The sequence below is a fragment of the Mobula birostris genome, chromosome 8 (assembly GCF_030028105.1).
Source record: "Mobula birostris isolate sMobBir1 chromosome 8, sMobBir1.hap1, whole genome shotgun sequence".
Taxonomy (NCBI): Eukaryota; Metazoa; Chordata; class Chondrichthyes; order Myliobatiformes; family Myliobatidae; genus Mobula; species Mobula birostris.
Window position 1 is genome coordinate 34,772,008 of NC_092377.1, and position 18,494 is coordinate 34,790,501.

General features: G+C 38.4%; 1 protein-coding gene across 3 annotated transcripts in view; it reads right to left on the bottom strand.

Annotated features, from left to right (window-relative positions):
• Positions 1–18,494, bottom strand: part of srbd1 (S1 RNA binding domain 1) — a 307,185-nt gene that overhangs the window by 270,198 nt on the left and 18,493 nt on the right. For all 3 annotated transcript variants that reach the window (XM_072264996.1, XM_072264995.1, XM_072264997.1), the window contains exons 6-9: positions 17,645–17,811; positions 15,626–15,743; positions 13,013–13,151; positions 8,699–8,795 (exon numbers count right to left, since the gene is read on the bottom strand). In XM_072264996.1, the coding sequence (XP_072121097.1) occupies positions 8,699–8,795; positions 13,013–13,151; positions 15,626–15,743; positions 17,645–17,811 (521 nt within the window). The remainder of the gene's footprint in view (positions 1–8,698; positions 8,796–13,012; positions 13,152–15,625; positions 15,744–17,644; positions 17,812–18,494) is intronic.

Sequence of the window (18,494 nt, forward strand, 5' to 3'; positions counted from 1 at the left end):
TGGTTCATCAAGTGTTGTTATTTGCAAAGGAACTCGATACAGATACGAAGGAGCAGTCAATACTTCAAGTTGTTGAGCAAATTTTCAAAGAGAAGGACATTCTGCTCACCAACATTCTTGTTTGTGCAACAGGGTACCATCAATGAAAGGACAGCACCATGGCGTTACTACTTTCTCAAAAGAAAGCCGTACCCAACATACTTACTTAACATACTGTATAATTCATAGACAATATCTTGTCTCAAAAGACCAAGTGATTGGTTGCACAAGTCATTAAATACTGTTATCATGGCAGTAAATAAAATCAAGTCCCAGCTCTCAATTCTCGACTATTACGAGTGCTTTCTATTGGGAATGATGAACAGTTTGAATGGTCGCTGTTGCACACAAAAGTCAGATAGCTCTCAAAAGGAAACTACCCGAGACACTTTTAAGAGCTTTTTGAAACAGTGAAAAAATTCTTTAAGGACTCAAAGGCTTCATTCGATAATCAACGCAAGAGTATTGACATTGCTTGTTTGCCAGAATTATTTGCAAAGTTTAGTGCAAATCGATCTTTAATTGCAAGGAAATAAAGTGAATATTATCAGTCATCTCTACATTTCTGTCCAAGTTAACCTTATTTAAAGTGCAACGTTTGCCATCTCGACCTTTTCCAATTTCTGGACCTCTCTGAGTTGGAAAAGAAAGAATACCAGATAATGATCTTCAATTATACTGTGTCCATCTGGATGAGCTGCATAAAGACATGTCAGAGAAATTTCAGGATCTTCTTTCAATCAAAACTAGATTGGATAAATCCATTTCTGAACACGTAATGAGGAATTAACGGGAAGGATGGAGGAAGAACTGATCTCACTGCAAAAAGACTGAGCTGAAGCAGAGACTCAAAAAAAATCATATCAAGACTTCTGTTTGCAGAAAGTTATCCGGCACTGTGGAAAAAGGTCAAGACGTCCTTTATTGTCTTTCCAATATCATATTTAGTGAGCACTATTTCAGCGCAACTTCTTTCAAGGCTACAAAACAGACTGCAAAATACTGAATGTGGGGATCAGAAATTTCTTCTGAGTGACATTCAGCTTGACGTTGAGAAGCTGATATCACTGTATCAAGCTCATCCATTTCATTGAAAGGGAAAAAGCAATGAAGACATAAATAGTTGGGACTATTAATGTACACTCAAAAATTGTTGATGAAAATAATTTTTACTGTAATGAAAGAAATAATTTTATTAGATTTAAATAGATTTGAATCATTTTTCCAATTATTTGTCACTGCTTTGAATTTGCAGTTCCTATTTTCTTTCACTGTGCATCATAAATCAAAATTCTTTATAGTTTTTATGTAATAGCCAGAGAGTGGTGTGGTAGCCAAGGAGGCGGTCATCAAATAAAATCTGGGAACCACTGGCCTGGACATTTCTTGAATGCTGTCTGCAACTCTACTTCCACAAGTCTCGGGCAGTCTATTTCAGTCTAATCTCTGGGTGAAAAAGGTTCTTCTCAGATCTTCTCTAAATCTCTTACCCCCTACCATAAGTCTCTGCCCTCAAGTTTTATCGAGCTCTGACACGGGTAAATGTTTCATGCAGTCTTCCCTATCTATATCCTTCATTATTCGATATACCTCTTAACATCCTCCACTATAGGAAAAGCAGTCTAGTCTATCCAGTTTCCCTTCAAGTCTGAAATGCTTCATCCCAGGCAACATTCTGGTGAATCTCCTCTGCACCCTCTCCAGTACCTTTGCAACTTTCCAATAGTAAAGTGACCTGGAATGCACTCAGTACTCCATGTGTGGTCTGAGTAATGTGTTATAAGGTTTGAGCATACCTCCCTGTTCTTGTGTTCAATGTTCTGACTAATCACACCCAGTATGCCATGTACCTTTCTAACCACATTATGTACCTGTGCTGATATCTTCAAAGATATTTAAAATTATACAAAGATACCTCTGCTGCTTAATACTCCTTTGAACCCACCACTCAGATTGTATATCCTAGCTTCATTAGTACTCCTAAACTGCACCACCTCACATTTATCTGCATTAAACTCCATCTGCCATAAACTACAATGTAGTAAAAGTGCATTAATGCACAGAAAATAAATAAATGCAGCTGAGATTTGTAGTTGGGAGTTTTAATGCTAAAAGCAACATGTGCTGTGAAAAATATGTCTGTTAGGCATAGCTTCCCTCCTGACACCTGATGAAAAGAGTATGTGTCAGTTCAAGTAAACATTAATTCTTCCCTTAGATCATCTCCCTTTATCAGAGTTTTCCCCTTGAAAAGAGCCCGTACCCCTTGGGCTTTGAGTTAAAAAATATGCTTAATGTTGTTTTCAGTTCATGTTTTTTTTGTGGCTAATGGTTCAGTTATTTTTCAAAAGAAAATAAAACCAACACATGATAAAATAAACCGACTTAAAAATAAAACTGACGTTTTAGGCAGAATGCTCAAGTCGAAGAGCAGCTCTGCCAGAAATGTGAAGTAGATTGCTGACATGCCGTCACAGTCGAGAAACTGAACTGCTGAAGAAAAACTTTCCTTCCATTTCTTCACATTTCACACACCAAACAAATGCAACAGCTTCCCAATTAGGCACTTAAAGCATTAAGAATAATATAATAAAATGCAAGTGTAACCCACTCCAATTAACCTGATGCAGATCTCTTGATGTCTCAATCTACCTTGTATAGCAAAGATAAATCCTCGATCTCTCAATTTACCTTGTCATTGCCCTTGCACCTTAATTGTTGACCTGCACTAGACGTTCTCAGTAACTTTATATTCTACATTGCTATTTTTCCTTTAGTACTATCTTGATGTAGTTATGTATGAAATAATTTAGTTGGATAGAATGCAATATTTTTCCACTGTATCTTGACACATAAGACAACAATAAACTAATTATAAATTAATAGGCACAAGAGGACTGGCAATTATTTGCACTGGATCTCCAAGTTCAACACTCAGGCTTGATGTTTCAATCTGACTCATTTCCCTTGATACTTGGGGGCAGAGCTACAATGGTGCTTGACAGCGACTTCTTCGAGCTCATCTGCGAAAACAACTTAATTTCTAGTTTTAATGTCTTTGTTTTCGAGGGGAATGGGGTTCTGTTGAAGACCCTGACCTACAGCTATACTCCAGCTTTGGTTGTGCAGCCATTTTCCGATATCCCAAGGGCACGACCTAGAAGACTAGCGGCCTTCAGTGTTCTGAGGCTAAGCACAGGTCCAATGCCAGATTTAAGTTTGCTGATGACCAAAGGTGGTGACTGATCAGCATTTAGGAGGGAGATTGAAAATCTGGCTGAGTGGTGCCACAACAACCTCTTTCTTTCTCACTGTCAGCAAGACCAAGGGGTTAATTATTGACTTCAGCAGGAAGAACCCGGAGACAGACCTCATCGGGAAATCAGAGGTGGGGAGGTCACCACATTTAAATTCTTCAGTGTTATAATTTCAGAGAATCTGTCCTGGGCCCAGCAATTACAAAAAAGAAAGCATGGCAGTGTCTCTACTTTCTTAGAAGTTTGTGAAGATTCGGCATGTCACCTAAAACTTTGACCAATTGCCACAGATGAGCAGTGTAGAGCATATTGACTGGTTGCAATCATGGCTTGGTATGGAAACACCAATGCCCTTGAATGGAAATGCTTACACAATGTAGTGAATGCAGCCCAATCCATCCCAGGTAAAGCCCACCCTGCAATTGAACACATCTACACAGAGGCCTGTCACAGGAAAGCAGCATCTGTCAAGGACCTCCACCATTCAGGACATGCTCTCTTCTCACTGTTACCATCAGGAAGGAGGTAATGGAGCTTCAGGACCCACACTCACCAGGTACAGGAACAGTTATTAACCCCCCAACCATCAGGCTCTTGAACCAGACAGAATAACTTTGCTCAACTTCATTTGCCCCATCACTAAACTATTATCAAAAACTATGGACTCATATTCAGGGACTCTTCATCTCATGTTTTCAACATTTCTTATTTATTATTATTTCTTTTTTTTCTTTTCGTATTTGCACAGTATGATTGTCTGTCCATCCTGCTGGGTGTGATCTTTCATTGGTTCTATCATGTTTCATGTATTTGCTGTGATTACCCACAAGAAAATGAATCTCATGTTGTATATAGTGACATACATGTTCTTGGATAATAATTTTACTTTGAACTTTGAAATACCCCCGCAAAAGATGCTGCAGGCTGAGGACCAGAAAATGAGACCGGTATATATAGGTACTGGATGGCTTGAATGGACAGAGGGGGCTGATGAGCTTCTTTCCATACTATACGGTTCTGAGTAACAAAAGTGAAAACAATTGGACTCATTCAAGAATCTATAACTCAGAACTTATTCTCCAATTCTGAAGGATAAATGGCCTAAAAGGTTAGTTAAATCTCTTTCTCTCTGCTAAACTGCTGTCTGTATACTTTAAACACTTTTGATTTTAATCCATTCAATAGTTTGAAATAAGTATCTTTTTTTGGAATATGATTTCTCTCTTGCTAACTTCACAATATCGGACAGCCAGAATAAATGAATAGTATGGAACAATGCAAACAAAACCAAATTGAAAAGACTCAGAAAGGGATTGCTAATCTAGTTTTCTTTTATTTTGAATACTACATTAAAAATGCTATGTTCATGAGAGGGTTTAATTGCAGCAAACAAAACACATAAGCAAACAGCAAGCATCTCCCTCGCTCAACCAGCTAAAATTGTTTTGACCGGAGATAATCATTAAGCTGTTTCTGATGAACGGTGTTTGATCGGAAACATTAACTCTTGTTTCTTTCCACTGATTTTAATTGCCTCTCTGAGCGTATCCAGCATTTTATATTTTTATTGCTATGGTCTCCACTGCTGACTTGTACTGAATCACAATATGCATTAAGGAACTGGACTGTCATAGGTAAAGAACACCAGCTGAAGTGATAGATAAATCTGTGTTTAGTGATTCAGAATGACATGAATAGTACCATGACATACTTCGTCTCTAAGATTGAATATCCTAGAACCCAGGTTTCCACATTTCAATCACTTAGTATGTTATTTCAGAGCTGCTGCCATCTCTAAGATCTTATGAAAACCACCCAGACTAAAGCCTTTAGAAAGATGATAATACTAATTTACACAAACTACATCTGTTCAAAATAACTAATTCTTCATACAAGTGATGTGCATAGTTACACAAACTCCAAGAGTAAATGCTGCTAGGCTATCTTTAGCCATAATTTGAAGTATCGAGTGAGAGGGACATCATTTCAAGGCAAGAGCCATTTGAAAAGAACAAGTCTTGTCAAGAGTAAGTCACAAATTGAAGCAGCGAAGAAGAGAAAGAGAGTGACCTCATTGTAAGGTGGGAGCTATTTGAAAAGAACAAGTTTCATCAGGAGTGAGTTCCTCTTGAGACAATAAAAGGGGAGGTGAAGGTGGAACCACCATTGTTGGAGTGGACTCATGTTAAGAGTGAGAGGCTTTGGCAAGCTCAAGTGGAGGTGCTAAGTTTGTTACACATAACTTTTTTCTCTTCTTTTTTGTTGTCTATCAGTACATTGCTACTGCACTGAGAATGGGTCCTGAGTTAGTGGTATTTTTTTTTCCCCAGAGAGATGTGGGAACTCTGGAAGATCTCGTCTTCCTGGAAACTATATCTGCACAAAATGCATCAAGCTGTAGCTAAAATAGAGACCCCCAAGCTGCAGGATGCAGGTGTCTGGGTGACTGTCAGGAGAGGGAAAGGGAATATGCAGCCAAAGCTGAATACCTCTCTGGCCTTTCCCCTCAATACAAGTATATCACTTTGGATATTGTTGGAGGGGGAAATGACCTACTGGGGAAATCTGTAGTGACCAGAGCAATGAGTCTGGCTCTTTGGTTCAGAAGGGAAGTTTTAGGGGCGTGGGGGGGAGAGGAGTGCAGGAGTGATAGAGGATACCATAGCTAGAGGAGCAAACCAAAGATTCTGTGGACATGAAAGACACCTGGATGGAATGTTGCCTCTTAAATGCCAGGGTTAGGGATGTCTCAGATCAAGTCCCCAGTGTTTTAAAGGGGGAGGGAGCCGACTAAAGTTAATTGGAAGGGGACTTTAGCAGGGATGACAGCAGAACAGCAATGTCTGGAGTTTCTGGGGGCAATTTGGAAGTCCCAGGATAGATACACCACAAAAATGAAGAAGTATCCTAAAGGGAAAATAAGTAACCTTGGCTGACAAGGGAAGTCAAAGACACCATAAAAACAAAAGAGAGGGCATATAATATAGCAAAAATTAGTAGGAAGTTCAAGGATTGGGAAACATTTTAAAACTAACAGAAGGTAAGTAAAAAAGCCAAAAGGAGAGAAAAGATGAAATGCGAAAGTAAACTGGCTAATGATATAAAAAAAAAGGATACTAAAAGATTTTTCAGATATATAAGGAGTAAAAGCGAGGAGATATTGGATATCTGACTGCGGGAAAATGACGCAGGATAGATAGTAATGGCAGACAAAGTTATGGTGGGTGAACTTATTAAGTATCTCGCATCGGTCTTCATCGTGGAGAACACTGTCAGTAGGAAGGCAGATAAGTCACCTGAACCAGACAGACTACACCCCGGGTTCTCAAAGAGATAGATGAAGAGATTGTGGAGGCATTATTATGATCTTTCAAGAATCTCTAGATTCTGGAATGGTTCTGGAAGAGTGGACAATTGCAAATTATAGGCAAGTTGTTCAGTGGTTGAGAAGATGTCAGAGTCCATTATTAAGGATGACGTTTCAGGGTACATGGAGGCACATGATAAAATATGCCAAAGTCAGCATTTTTTCCTTAAATGGAAATCTTGCCAGACAGATCTGTTGGGATTCTTCGAGGAAATAACAGGCAGGATAGATGAAGGAGAATCAGTGGATATTGTTTACTTGGATTTTCACAAGGCCTTTAACAAGGTGCCACACATATAGCTGCTTAACAGGATAAAAGCCCACAGACAATTGGCTGACTGGCAGGAGGCAGAGTAGGAATAAAGGGCACCTTTTGCAGTTGGCTGCCGGTGACTAGTAGGTTCAGTGTTAGAACCACTTCGTTTCATGGTATCCTGCTCCTATATCTTAGGGACTTCTGGTCTACATTTCAATAATTTGGATGAAAGAATTGATGGCTTTGTGGCCAAGTTTGTGGACGACAGGAACGTAGGTGGAGCGGCAGGTAGCGTTGAAGAAGCCAGAACTCTGCAGAATGACCAAGACAGAATGGGATAACGGGCAAAGAAGTGGCAGATGGAATGTAGTGTAGGGAAGTATATCGTTATGCACTTTGGGAGAAAATATAACTGCATAAACTATTTTCTAAACAGGGAGAAAATTCAATAATCAGAGATGCAGAGGGACTTGAGAGTCCTTGTGCAGGATTCTCTAAAGGTCATCTTGCAGGTTGTGCTGTCGGTAAGGAAGGAAAATAGGCTGGTCCTGGACTTATTTCATAATTTACTGGCATAATTTACATATTACTATTTAACTATTATGGTTCTATTACTATTTATTATTTATGGTGCAACTGTAACGAAAACCAATTTCCCCCGGGATCAATAAAGTATGACTATGACTATAAATGCAATGTTCACGTCATTTCGAAAGGACTAGAATATAACAGCAGGAATGTAATACTGAGGCTTTATCAGGTATTGGTCAGACTGCACTTGGGAGTATTGTGATCAGTTTTGTGCCCCTTATCTATGAAAAGATGTGCTACCATTGGGGAAGTCCAGAGGAGGTTCACATGAATGATTCCAGGAATGAAAGGGTTAGCATATGGCGTAATGACGAGTGTTTGATGGCTTTGGGCCTGTATTCGCTACAGTTTAGAAGAATGAGGAGAGATCTCATTGAAACCTGTCAAATATTGAACAGCTTAAAAAAGAGCAGATGAGGGGTGGGTGCTTCCTGTACTGAGTGATTCTAGGACCTGAGCGCACAGCTTCAGAATAGAGGCACCTCCATTTAAAACAGAGATGAGGAAGAAATGAGAAGGGCTGTGAATTTGTGGAATTCATTGCCATAGATGGCTATGGAGGCCAAGTCACTGAATATACTTAAAGCAGAGGTTGACAGGTTCTTGATTGGTTAGGATGTCAAAGGTTACAAAGAGAAGGATGGTGAATGGGATTGAGAGGAATAATAAATCAGCGATGGAATGGCAGAGCAGACTCGATGGGCCAAATGGCTTAATTCTGCTCCTATGTCTTATGGTCTTATATGACACTGCATCCAAAACAGATTCAGAAGGCACGACTTTGTGGATCTGTCATTCGAGAAGAGACAGGGTTGATGAGACCTCCTATCACTGTAACTTAAAATGAGAAAAGATCTCTTTGAAATGTATATAATTTAACAAAGGATTTGATAATGTCAACAATCTTGACTTGTAGTCACTAACTAGTAGTTTTACACTTTATTCTGCATTGTTACTCTGTACCTTATTCTAACTTAATGCACTGTACAATATTATTAGTATAAACAGTATGGAAGTCAAGCTTTTCAGTGTATCTTGGTACACGTGACAATTGTAAAATACCAAACTGTATTACTATACCAACTTGCTTTTCATTTATGAAAGACTTTTCGCTTCATTAATTGCTACGTTTTCTTTACCTAGTGCACAAATCATCCAATGATTGTATGAAGGTTTGTGAATACTTACAGTCTCCGGATATGGTCCAATGTATCCCTGTCTTTAGACATCATATCTGCTAAAATGTGTTGTATTCCTGTCGCTATTTCTGTCATACTTGAAAGGCCTGGAAATATTCAAGCAAACATTTTAAGCATCCTTTGAGGTTCATTTTCATTCCTTTAATCTTCCTCTTCACCAAATGACACTTGTTCTTCTCGTGCCTTATTTATTTATCATTTATTTATTTTTGCAGGGTTTGTTGTCTTTTGCACACGGTTGGATGGCAAGTTGGTGTGGTCTTTCAGTGATTTTAATATGGTTATACTTTATTTTGGATTGTGCCTGCAAGAACATGAATCTGAGGGAACACCTTCAGTGTTGTATTCTATGTACGTTGATAATCAACTTACTTTGAGCTCAGATAATTATTCAACCAGAGGCATAAACAGTCAACATTGCAGAAGGCTCACCAGCAGTGCCATCTACAGTATAACATACAGCCAATATACACACTCAAAGCTGACTGGAAAGTGGCTAGATTTTATAGGTGATGGAATAGTTTATGCAGGTCAGAGGATAATTATGGGTAGAAGGCAGAAGAACTGATTAAAAGGCATAATAAATCAGCCATGATGGAATGGCAGAGCAGACTCAATGGCAGAATGCCCTCATCGTTATGGCGTTATGATAAATAAAACTTAACTGTTTGAAAAAATAGGAGAGACAAAGGGAAATTATGTTCAACAATTCTACTCAAGTTTTTTGAGGCTATAACACAAGGAGGAATATGGTATATTTTGATTTTCACACCTTTGATATAGTGGTGAAGGGGGTTTAGTGTGCAAACTTCAAGTACTTGGGCTGGCAAGCAGTGACAAGTGGGCTTCTGCAGGAGCCAATGTTGCAGCCCAAATATTCAGAATATACAGTACTATGGAAAAGTCTTAGGCACATATATATATAGCTAGTGTGCCTCAGACTTTTGCACTGTACTGTAGTAATTTTATGTGTTGCCCTGTACAGCTGCCACAAAACAAAAAAACAGATTTCATAACATGGGAGTGATTATTCTGATATAGCTCTCTATTGTGGACTGAGGGTGGGAAGAGGGCAGGGGGAGGGGAACCATGGATGGGAAAAGTGGGGCGGGGGGGTGAAGAGAGGAGGGAGCAGAAGCACCAGAGAGATATTCTGTAATGATCAATAAACCAATTGTTTGGAATCAAATTAACTTGCCTGTTGTCTCAGGGCTGGTGTGCCTGCATCCACGCCACCCCCAGCCCTGACACTCCCCCTCTGCCACCTGCCCCACTCCCTTCCCATGATGCCCCAGTATAACCATTCCCAACATTCTTTGTTCCCGCCAGATTTACAAACTCGCTCTCTACTCCACATTGACAAATACAGTATTCTGCAAAAGGCTTAAGCACTCTAGTAGTTATATATAGGAACCTAAGACTTTTGCACAGGACTGCATGTCAATGATTTGGATGAGGAACTGAACCAATGGCTCTAAGTGTGCCTACTATAGAAAAATGAGTGGAATTGAGTTGTGAGGAGAATGCAGAGTCCATCCTATCTGTTATTTCCTCAAAGAATTCCAACAGATTCGTCAGTAAAGATTTCCCCTTGAGGAAACTATGATTACTTCCTTAATGTTTCATAAATAGATAAAAACTTTTGTCCTTAGTTGTGTGCTAGTCTATCAGCAACACAAATATTCCCCTCGTATTTTCCTATAAAATGTCATATCATACTTAAAACGACCTACTTTTATTCAGTGCATGAACTGGATTTGTTGTCATAGATTGCCCCCTAAAGCACCTCAAGAGCAACTACATATAAAAATTTAATGAATTTAAAATAGACACCAAAATCACTTATCCACAAAATTAAAACCTCAGTTTTGTCAACAGTGGTAACATAAAAACTCAATAAATTAAAGAAAGCAGGGGCACACAGTCTATCAAACATCCTCTTTGATTCATCAAGATCTCAATGGAACAGGTTTTCCCAACCTGGGGTCCACGGACTCCTCGGTTAATGGCAGGAGTCCATGGCATAAAAAAGTTTGGGAACTCCTGTGTCAGAATTATAACACAAACCTGCACTGTACCATAGCCCTTAATTCTCTGAATGCTCAAAAAATTGTGATCTCATTCAATCTGCAGCCTTCAGGTTAGATGTTGCCAAAGAATTATGATCATACACCTAAGAAAAAGTAAATCACCTCATCCTAAAGGTGCAATTACATAAACTGGATGTAACTGAAGACAGAATATGGTATTTCTTAAAACCACTTTTAAAGTTTACTTTTACACTCAGTTTAGTGATTGCATGCATGTATCTAAACCGGGGTCGGCAACCTCTTTGCCTCTGTGGGTTGGATTGCATATGAATGAGCGGGCAGTGGGCTAGATAAATGCCATAAAAAAACTTGAAATATGGGAATTATCCACTTAAATACATCTAGTTATGTTTTGCCTCAAATTAATGAATAACACATGCTAGAAAATCATTTGTGCTTAAGGTTGCCCACCCGTGATCTAAACAGAACTATTCCGAAGTTTCTTTTGATCCATATGCTACTGCAATTTTCAGATACAATCAAAACAAAAAAAAGCTGTAACATAAACTCTGATGTAATATTACCATCTGTGGATGTAATGACAACTGCAATATAATTTGATACAATTAGCTGTGATGAATTAAGTGTGTTTTAACATAGCATAATCATGACATAATTCCAACATCCTTGGCTTTGAAAGTTGTATGTATATAAATAGTTTCCTCGGTGTCCTATCAAGTCCAGAATTTTATCTTTTTAATATAGTTTGATATCTTAGTTTATCATATTTTCATTACTTCCTAATTTGCAATTTTTTGAGAAATTTTCAAATTGGAATAACTACTTTAAGTTTGGTAACAACTGTTTGCTAAATCCCACAGATTGCATACAGATGACATCATTCTGCATCCAAGACAGGAAAGAGAAAGAACATAGAGCCAGCTTAGTCTCTAAGACAGATTTCCTCAAGAATTACAGGTGCTCCCCAGGTTCCAGCAGGGTTCCATTCCTGTGAACTGTTTGTAGCCTGAACAGTTCTCAAGTCAGAAATGCAACTCTGAACTCAGTTCTCAGATGGCAAAAGATGCCTGTAACATCTCTGCAGCTAGTAAATCCATTCCACCAGTCAGCCTAACACTCATTCATGTGAATGGGCTACACACAAGTTGGGCATTCACAAGCTGGACAGGACAGGGAGTAAACAGTATCATCTTTTTGTTGGGAATGGAAATGTAGGACATTTGAAATTACAAAAACAACAACCTATTTAGAATTCCCAACTGATGAGCAATGGGAAACATCTTTAATATTTAATAAAAATGTGGAATAAACAATGTAAAAGGAACTGTACTAGAACTGCACCTTACACTATCTCTCAAATTCCCTGAAATTCTTTCATATATATTTTATCTTGTATGTATTAGTTATGTAGGCAATTTAGCAACCAAAACAAGATTTCAAAAATAACAATTAAGTGAATGAAGCAATTTAGTCCTCAATCATGGGAAGTAGACACTGCTCTTTAAATACTATAATTCTTAAGATTCCAATAATTCTCTTAGGAATTATATTAATCTCATCTAAGAAAAACATGTGGAAGCCAAGTGACAAATTAAGGACAAGCAAAAAGAATTTGTAGGAACTGAATTTTTTTTATTAAAATCAAACTAATAATGCATCAAGGCCTCCCTGCGACAATGTAACAGTCTACCTTGCAGTTAAATCCGAGACTTATACCAGCTGCACAAAAATACACTACATTTAACAGCATAAATCCATTCAGATCTTTTTTTTTTTTGTTTCTTTGTGTTGCATTTCCCATGTGATAATTAACTTTTCTGCACCCATGTTGGAAATTGGCCCTGTAATTTCAGTTTGAAGTACATAAATTACCATGCTCCAATTTTTTCACCTATTCCACACTACCTCTGAAATTTTTTATCTCATCATTAACATGAATAAAAATCAAGGAGTTAAATGATACTTTAAAATACTGCACCTAATCTAATTATCCCATCACTGCATGAAAGGTACATTTTCTTGACATGCTACACTTTGAGGGAAATCATCCAGTATATTAAAATGATTTCATCATATAACAGTATTTACATAGTTAAATACAAATGACTTATCTGCTTCAGTGACAAAAGTAAGAACACTGAAATAAGACTGTTAGACAATTAATTCTGTGACCTTTCACATTTTCTTCTACTGACCCACAAGGAGGATAAAATAAAGTACAATAAAACCTGAATCTGAAGTTGACAACTTACCTTCTACATTCGATTTTATATAATTGTTTAGGTTAAATCTTCCCGGACATTCAATCAATAGATTTGCTGCAGGTTCTAGGCCAAGTTGACGGGCCTTCTGAGCTTTAGTCTTTGTGCTTCCACTTTTATAAGGAGCAAACTGAAAACAGTCAAGGAAATATTTAGACAAAGATAACAGTTTACCAAGTGTGAAAATTATAATAATTTCATTGTACTCCATTTTGCAATATCAAACATAAATAGGGAACTCAATAAAATAGAAATTGCTGGGAATTTTCAAATCAGACAGAATCTAAAAAAAGATTGAACATTTCAGATCGATGAGCCTTCATCAAAACTGTGAAAAGTTTAAAATAAACAAGTTGCCAGAAAAGATGACAGGAGACGGGATGAGGGTTAAGGAGAATAAAGGTATTTCTGTGACAGATGGGAACCAGGAGAAAGTAATTGAAACAAACTGCAGGGGAACTAGAAGAGACTACGTGGTTCCTCTTTCTCCTTTTCACCTTCCTTTACCATCCAGGGACATGAACACTTTCCAGGTGAAACACCAACTTACTTGAATTCCTTTCAGTTTGAAACACTATATTCAGTGCTCCTCCTATGGTCTTCTCTACAATGATGAAATTAAACAAAGACTGGGTGACCACTCTATTAAAGAGCCAGGGTAACCCCAAACTTCCAGTTTCATGTCCACATTAATTTGCTAAATTAGTCCCTCTCTGACTAGTACTTCCTGCACTGAAAAGTACACATATTACTTTTTGGACTAACAATGAGTTCAATGCTATGATCACTACAGCCTTGTATTTCACATTTCCAGGATTCAGCTTCTATTTCTCCCTTTCTCTGATAATTTCAGATTCACTTCTCTACTACTTCAACCTCACTAACTTTATCATTTGCTTAGCTCAATAGTCTTTACCATCCTCTCTCAACAGGTTCCAATGCTACTTTTGATATTCATTCTCTCTACGCTATCACAGACTTTCCCCATGATTCTTTCCACCCTCTCTCTGCAACTTAAAACATGATTCATTTCTACATTTTCCTTGTTCTTGTCTGAAGTTATTTGCCCAAAATGTCAACAACTTCTCTCTCTCTGCTTGGAAGATTGGCTCTTTTTGTGCAAGTCAGATAACTTGACCCGGTTTCCTTTACCGGTGGCAGTAGCGGAGTTTGAAGTGAACCTTAATCAAGTTCAAACAGTAAGTTAATCAGTCCTGACAAATGGTCTCAGCCCAAAACACCAACTGTTTACCCTTTTCCACAGATGCTGCCTGGCCTATTCAGTTCCTCCAGCATTTTGTGTGTGTTTAATTAAACTCAATTAAGTATAATGATCAACTACTTAAAATTAAAATAGTCAAGGAAGTAATGCAAATTATATTGTAATGTAGAAAGCAAGGTACTGGGATAAAATATTACAAAAGTTGCTAATGAGGGACAAGAGAATCAGATTCAATTCCTGGAGAAATTGTCAGGAGCAATAAACGGAATTGATACCAATGATCAATGAAATGAGAATATGCCTTTCAGGCATATCAGACTTCATGGGTTCGGAAACAAAACTCAGTTTCTGTACCAGTGCATATTTATGTTGTTAGAAGTGAGTGTTATGCAACTAATGTTAATCTAAGGCAAGTGTAAAAAAAAAGGCTGATTAAAATAAGTTTTATTCCTGTCATACCCCATAGGACATTCACAATTTTCAATAGAGACAAATTGTGCACCACCATGTCTGCCTGTCTACACTTAGCATTTTTAGATACGGAAGCTGAAGTGGAATGTTTCTCTTTCCTGCATGCTGTCTGACCTGATGAGTGTCACAGCATTTTCTTACTTAATTTCAGATTTCTAGAAACTGAGGTTTTTACTTATTTGTACCAAGCAGGTTCACTGCTGAAGTTATGAAGTGGTTGTAAATATAATTCAAATAGATTTGAATAAAAAGAAAATGTAAAACACAAACAAAATTCAAATAAAATATTACCTACATCTACCTATTACCCAGGGCAACCATTCAAGTGAATAGGATCACCAATCTATCTACCAGCTAGCCAGCGCTGACTTATGGTCCATCTAGTCCCTCTCCCCAGTATGCAAGAAATCAGCTGCTAGACAATGGCAAAACTAGTTCAGACTTGGAGGTCATGCATGCTACCATCTGGCTTGCAAGTCATTGTGGTCTTCCACAGTTGGCCAAGTGTGTATAGAAGTCTGAGATAAGCAGTTACAAACAGCTGACAGGCAGCAATGGCCTACGTTAACTGCCGGTCAGTTTGATTTGAGCTTTGGGCTTTCAGTGGGTGTAACTAATGTAGCGAAAACCCAGTGAACGATCTTCATATGCATGACTTTCCTTCATTTTCCAAGGCCCAATTTTACAGTGACGGTAATCTGCAACATGGATTATCTACCTGGATTTTTATTTGTTGTTACATTTACAAAGCTCATAAGAAAATACTTCATATTTTACACACTATAAGTATGACATTTGCTCACATCATAAGCAAATAAATTATATTCCCATTACTTCTTTTTACTTCCTTCAAGATCATTAAATTAATTTGTTTTCAAATGTGAAATTAAAAAAGGAATTTTTCTACTAACCACATGTTCGATTTCTTCAACTGTCCTGCAGTTCAACAATGTCGTTTTTATGGAAGGTGTAAGTTTATCTTGTTTTGCTATTTTCTGTATAGCTGAGTGAGCTTTCTTAATGACAAGCCTAAAGGAAGCAAAATAAAGACCAATATGAAATGAGGTTTGCAATAATTTATAGTAAGTGTGGTCTAATTAATTTCCTCCTAACAAGTGACATCAAGCAAACATACTTTGCCCGTGGAGTACGTGAGAATTGTCATGAATGTGAAAACTCTTAAACGTTGAAGAATTTCAATCTGCATTGGCAAAAGACCAATGTGGTAAAACAAAAAATAATACTCTCCCTATCTAACAACTACTGAAGAAGATTATTAAAATACCACGAAGTGCTTAGTTATTATAATGTAGTCTGCATAGAAAGTCACTTGCGCCAATCTGAGAGTCGGTAAACAGAAAGGATATAGCTTCCTTAGCAAAGCAGTCATTAACTTAAGGCACAGATGAACTGCACAAGGATGAGGTGGCCTGAGAAAAAAATTGGATCCAAAGTGATGGCTTTGTACAACTTACCACCTGAACAAGTAGGGAAGGCAGAACTTATAATACAAGGTATACACTGAAGATGGATCCAAGCCTCGGCTGAAACAGTATTGTTCCTCGTTTGTTCACTTTAACAGAAAAATGTAACCTAATATATAGAAACATAGAAAACTTACAGCACAATACAGACCCTTCAGCCAACAAAGCTGCGCTAAACATGTGCTTACCTTAGAAATTACCTAGGGTTACTGATAGCCCTCTATTTTTCGAAGCTGCATGTACCTATCCAGGAGTCTCTTTAAAGACCCTATCATATCTGCCTCCACCACCATCGCCAGCAGCCCATTCCACGCACTCTGCATAAAAAACTTATCCCTGACATCTCCTCTGTACCTACTTCCAAGCACCTTAAAACTGTGCCTTCTCGTGCTAGCCATTTCGGCCCTGGGAAAAAGCCTCTAACTATCCACACTATCAAAGCTTCTTATCATTTTGTCCACCTCTATCAGGTCACCTCTCATCCTCCATCACTCCAAGGAGAAAAGACAGAGTTCACTCAACTTGTTCTCATAAGGCATGCTCCCCAATACAGGCAACATCCTTGTAAATCTCTTCTGCACCCTTTCTATGGTTTCCACATCCTTCTTGTAGTGAGGCAACCAGAACTGAGCACAGTACTCCAACTGGGGTCTGAACAGGGTCTTATATATTTGCAACATTACCTCTCGGCTCTTAAACTCAATCCCACAATTGATGAAGGTCAATGCACTGTATGCCTTCTTAACCACAGAGTCAACCTGTGCAGCAGCTTTGAGTGTCCTATGGACTCAGACCCCAAGATCCCTCTGATCCTCCACACTGCCAAGAGTCTTACCATTAATACTATATTCTGCCATCATATTTGACTTAACAAAATGAACCACCTCACACTTATCTGGGTTGAACACCATCTGCCACTTCTCAGCCCAGTTTTGCGTCCTATCAGTGTCCCGCTGTAACCTCTGACAGCCCTCCACACTATCCACAACATCCCCAACCATTGTGTCATCAGCAAATTTACTAACCCAGGTATATGTTTTCTATCTGGAAGCTCTTTAATAATAATCTGTGATAATAAATAATATCTCTATAGATTTTAAGGGCAGTATGATAGAGTAGCAGCTGGCTTAAAGCTATTACAAAACTAGCGACCAGGGTTCAATTCTGCCGTTGTGTGTAAGGAGTTTGTACATTTTAAGGAGTTTGTACATTTCTCCCCATGATCGTGTGAGTTTCCTCTGGGTGCTCTGGTTTCCTGCCACATTTGAGAGATGTACAGATAGATAGGTTAATTGGTCACATGGGTAGTTGGGTGGCGTAGGCTTGGAAGGCAAGGGCCTGTTACCATTCTGGATCTCTAGATAAAATAAGAAACTTCCCATAGATAGAAAACAAGACTTATAAAATTTTACAGAAAATAACATAATTTTTTTTTGTAGTACTCACGTCAGTTCTTCAAATGTTTGTTGAACTTCTCGTAGAGTATCAGCATCCATGTTATTGGTAAGTTCCTTTCGATAACGAGCAATAAATGGAATGGTGTTTTCTTCTTTGAAGAGTTGAATGAGGTTTGCACAAGCCCAAGCCTCTGTATTGGTCCGTTCAGACAGAACCTAAAAACACAGTATGTTACGGTACAGTCCAATATGTTATCACAGTAAATTTTTCATGCAAATGCTCGTGGGAGGTCAGAGAAGTTCCCAGTAAATAAAAAGGACAAGATGACTGCCAGTGGTTAACTAACTGGACGAGAAACCTAGTGAATGGTTTAAGTCCAAGAGACCTCATCACAGAGCTGAACTGCAGAAGCAAGCTGGGACTCACTGTTTTAGATTATCAAAATAAGAGGCCCAGATAAAACTGAAGTCGAAGCACATAAAGAAAACACTATATTGGCTGTGGTCATTAATCTCAGAATGATAAATAGCTGTGGTTGTTGCAGACCAATGACCTCAGTCCCAGGACATCACTGCAGGACTTTCTAAGGGCAGTGCCCTTGGGCCAACCATTGTCAGCTGCTTCAAAAAACACCTTCCTTCCTTCAGGTCAGATGTGGGAATGTTCACTGATGATTGCTAAGTGTTCAGCTCTATTTGCAACACCTCAGCAAATGAAGCAGCCCATACCTGTATGCAGTAAGACCCAGACAAGATTTCGGTACAAACTAATAAGTGGCAAAAAGCATTCATGCCACAGAAGTGTCCGGCAATAACCATCTCCAACAAGGGAGATTGTAATAACTGACCCTTGATGTTTAATGGTCATACCTTCACCAAGTCTCCATAATCACCATTGG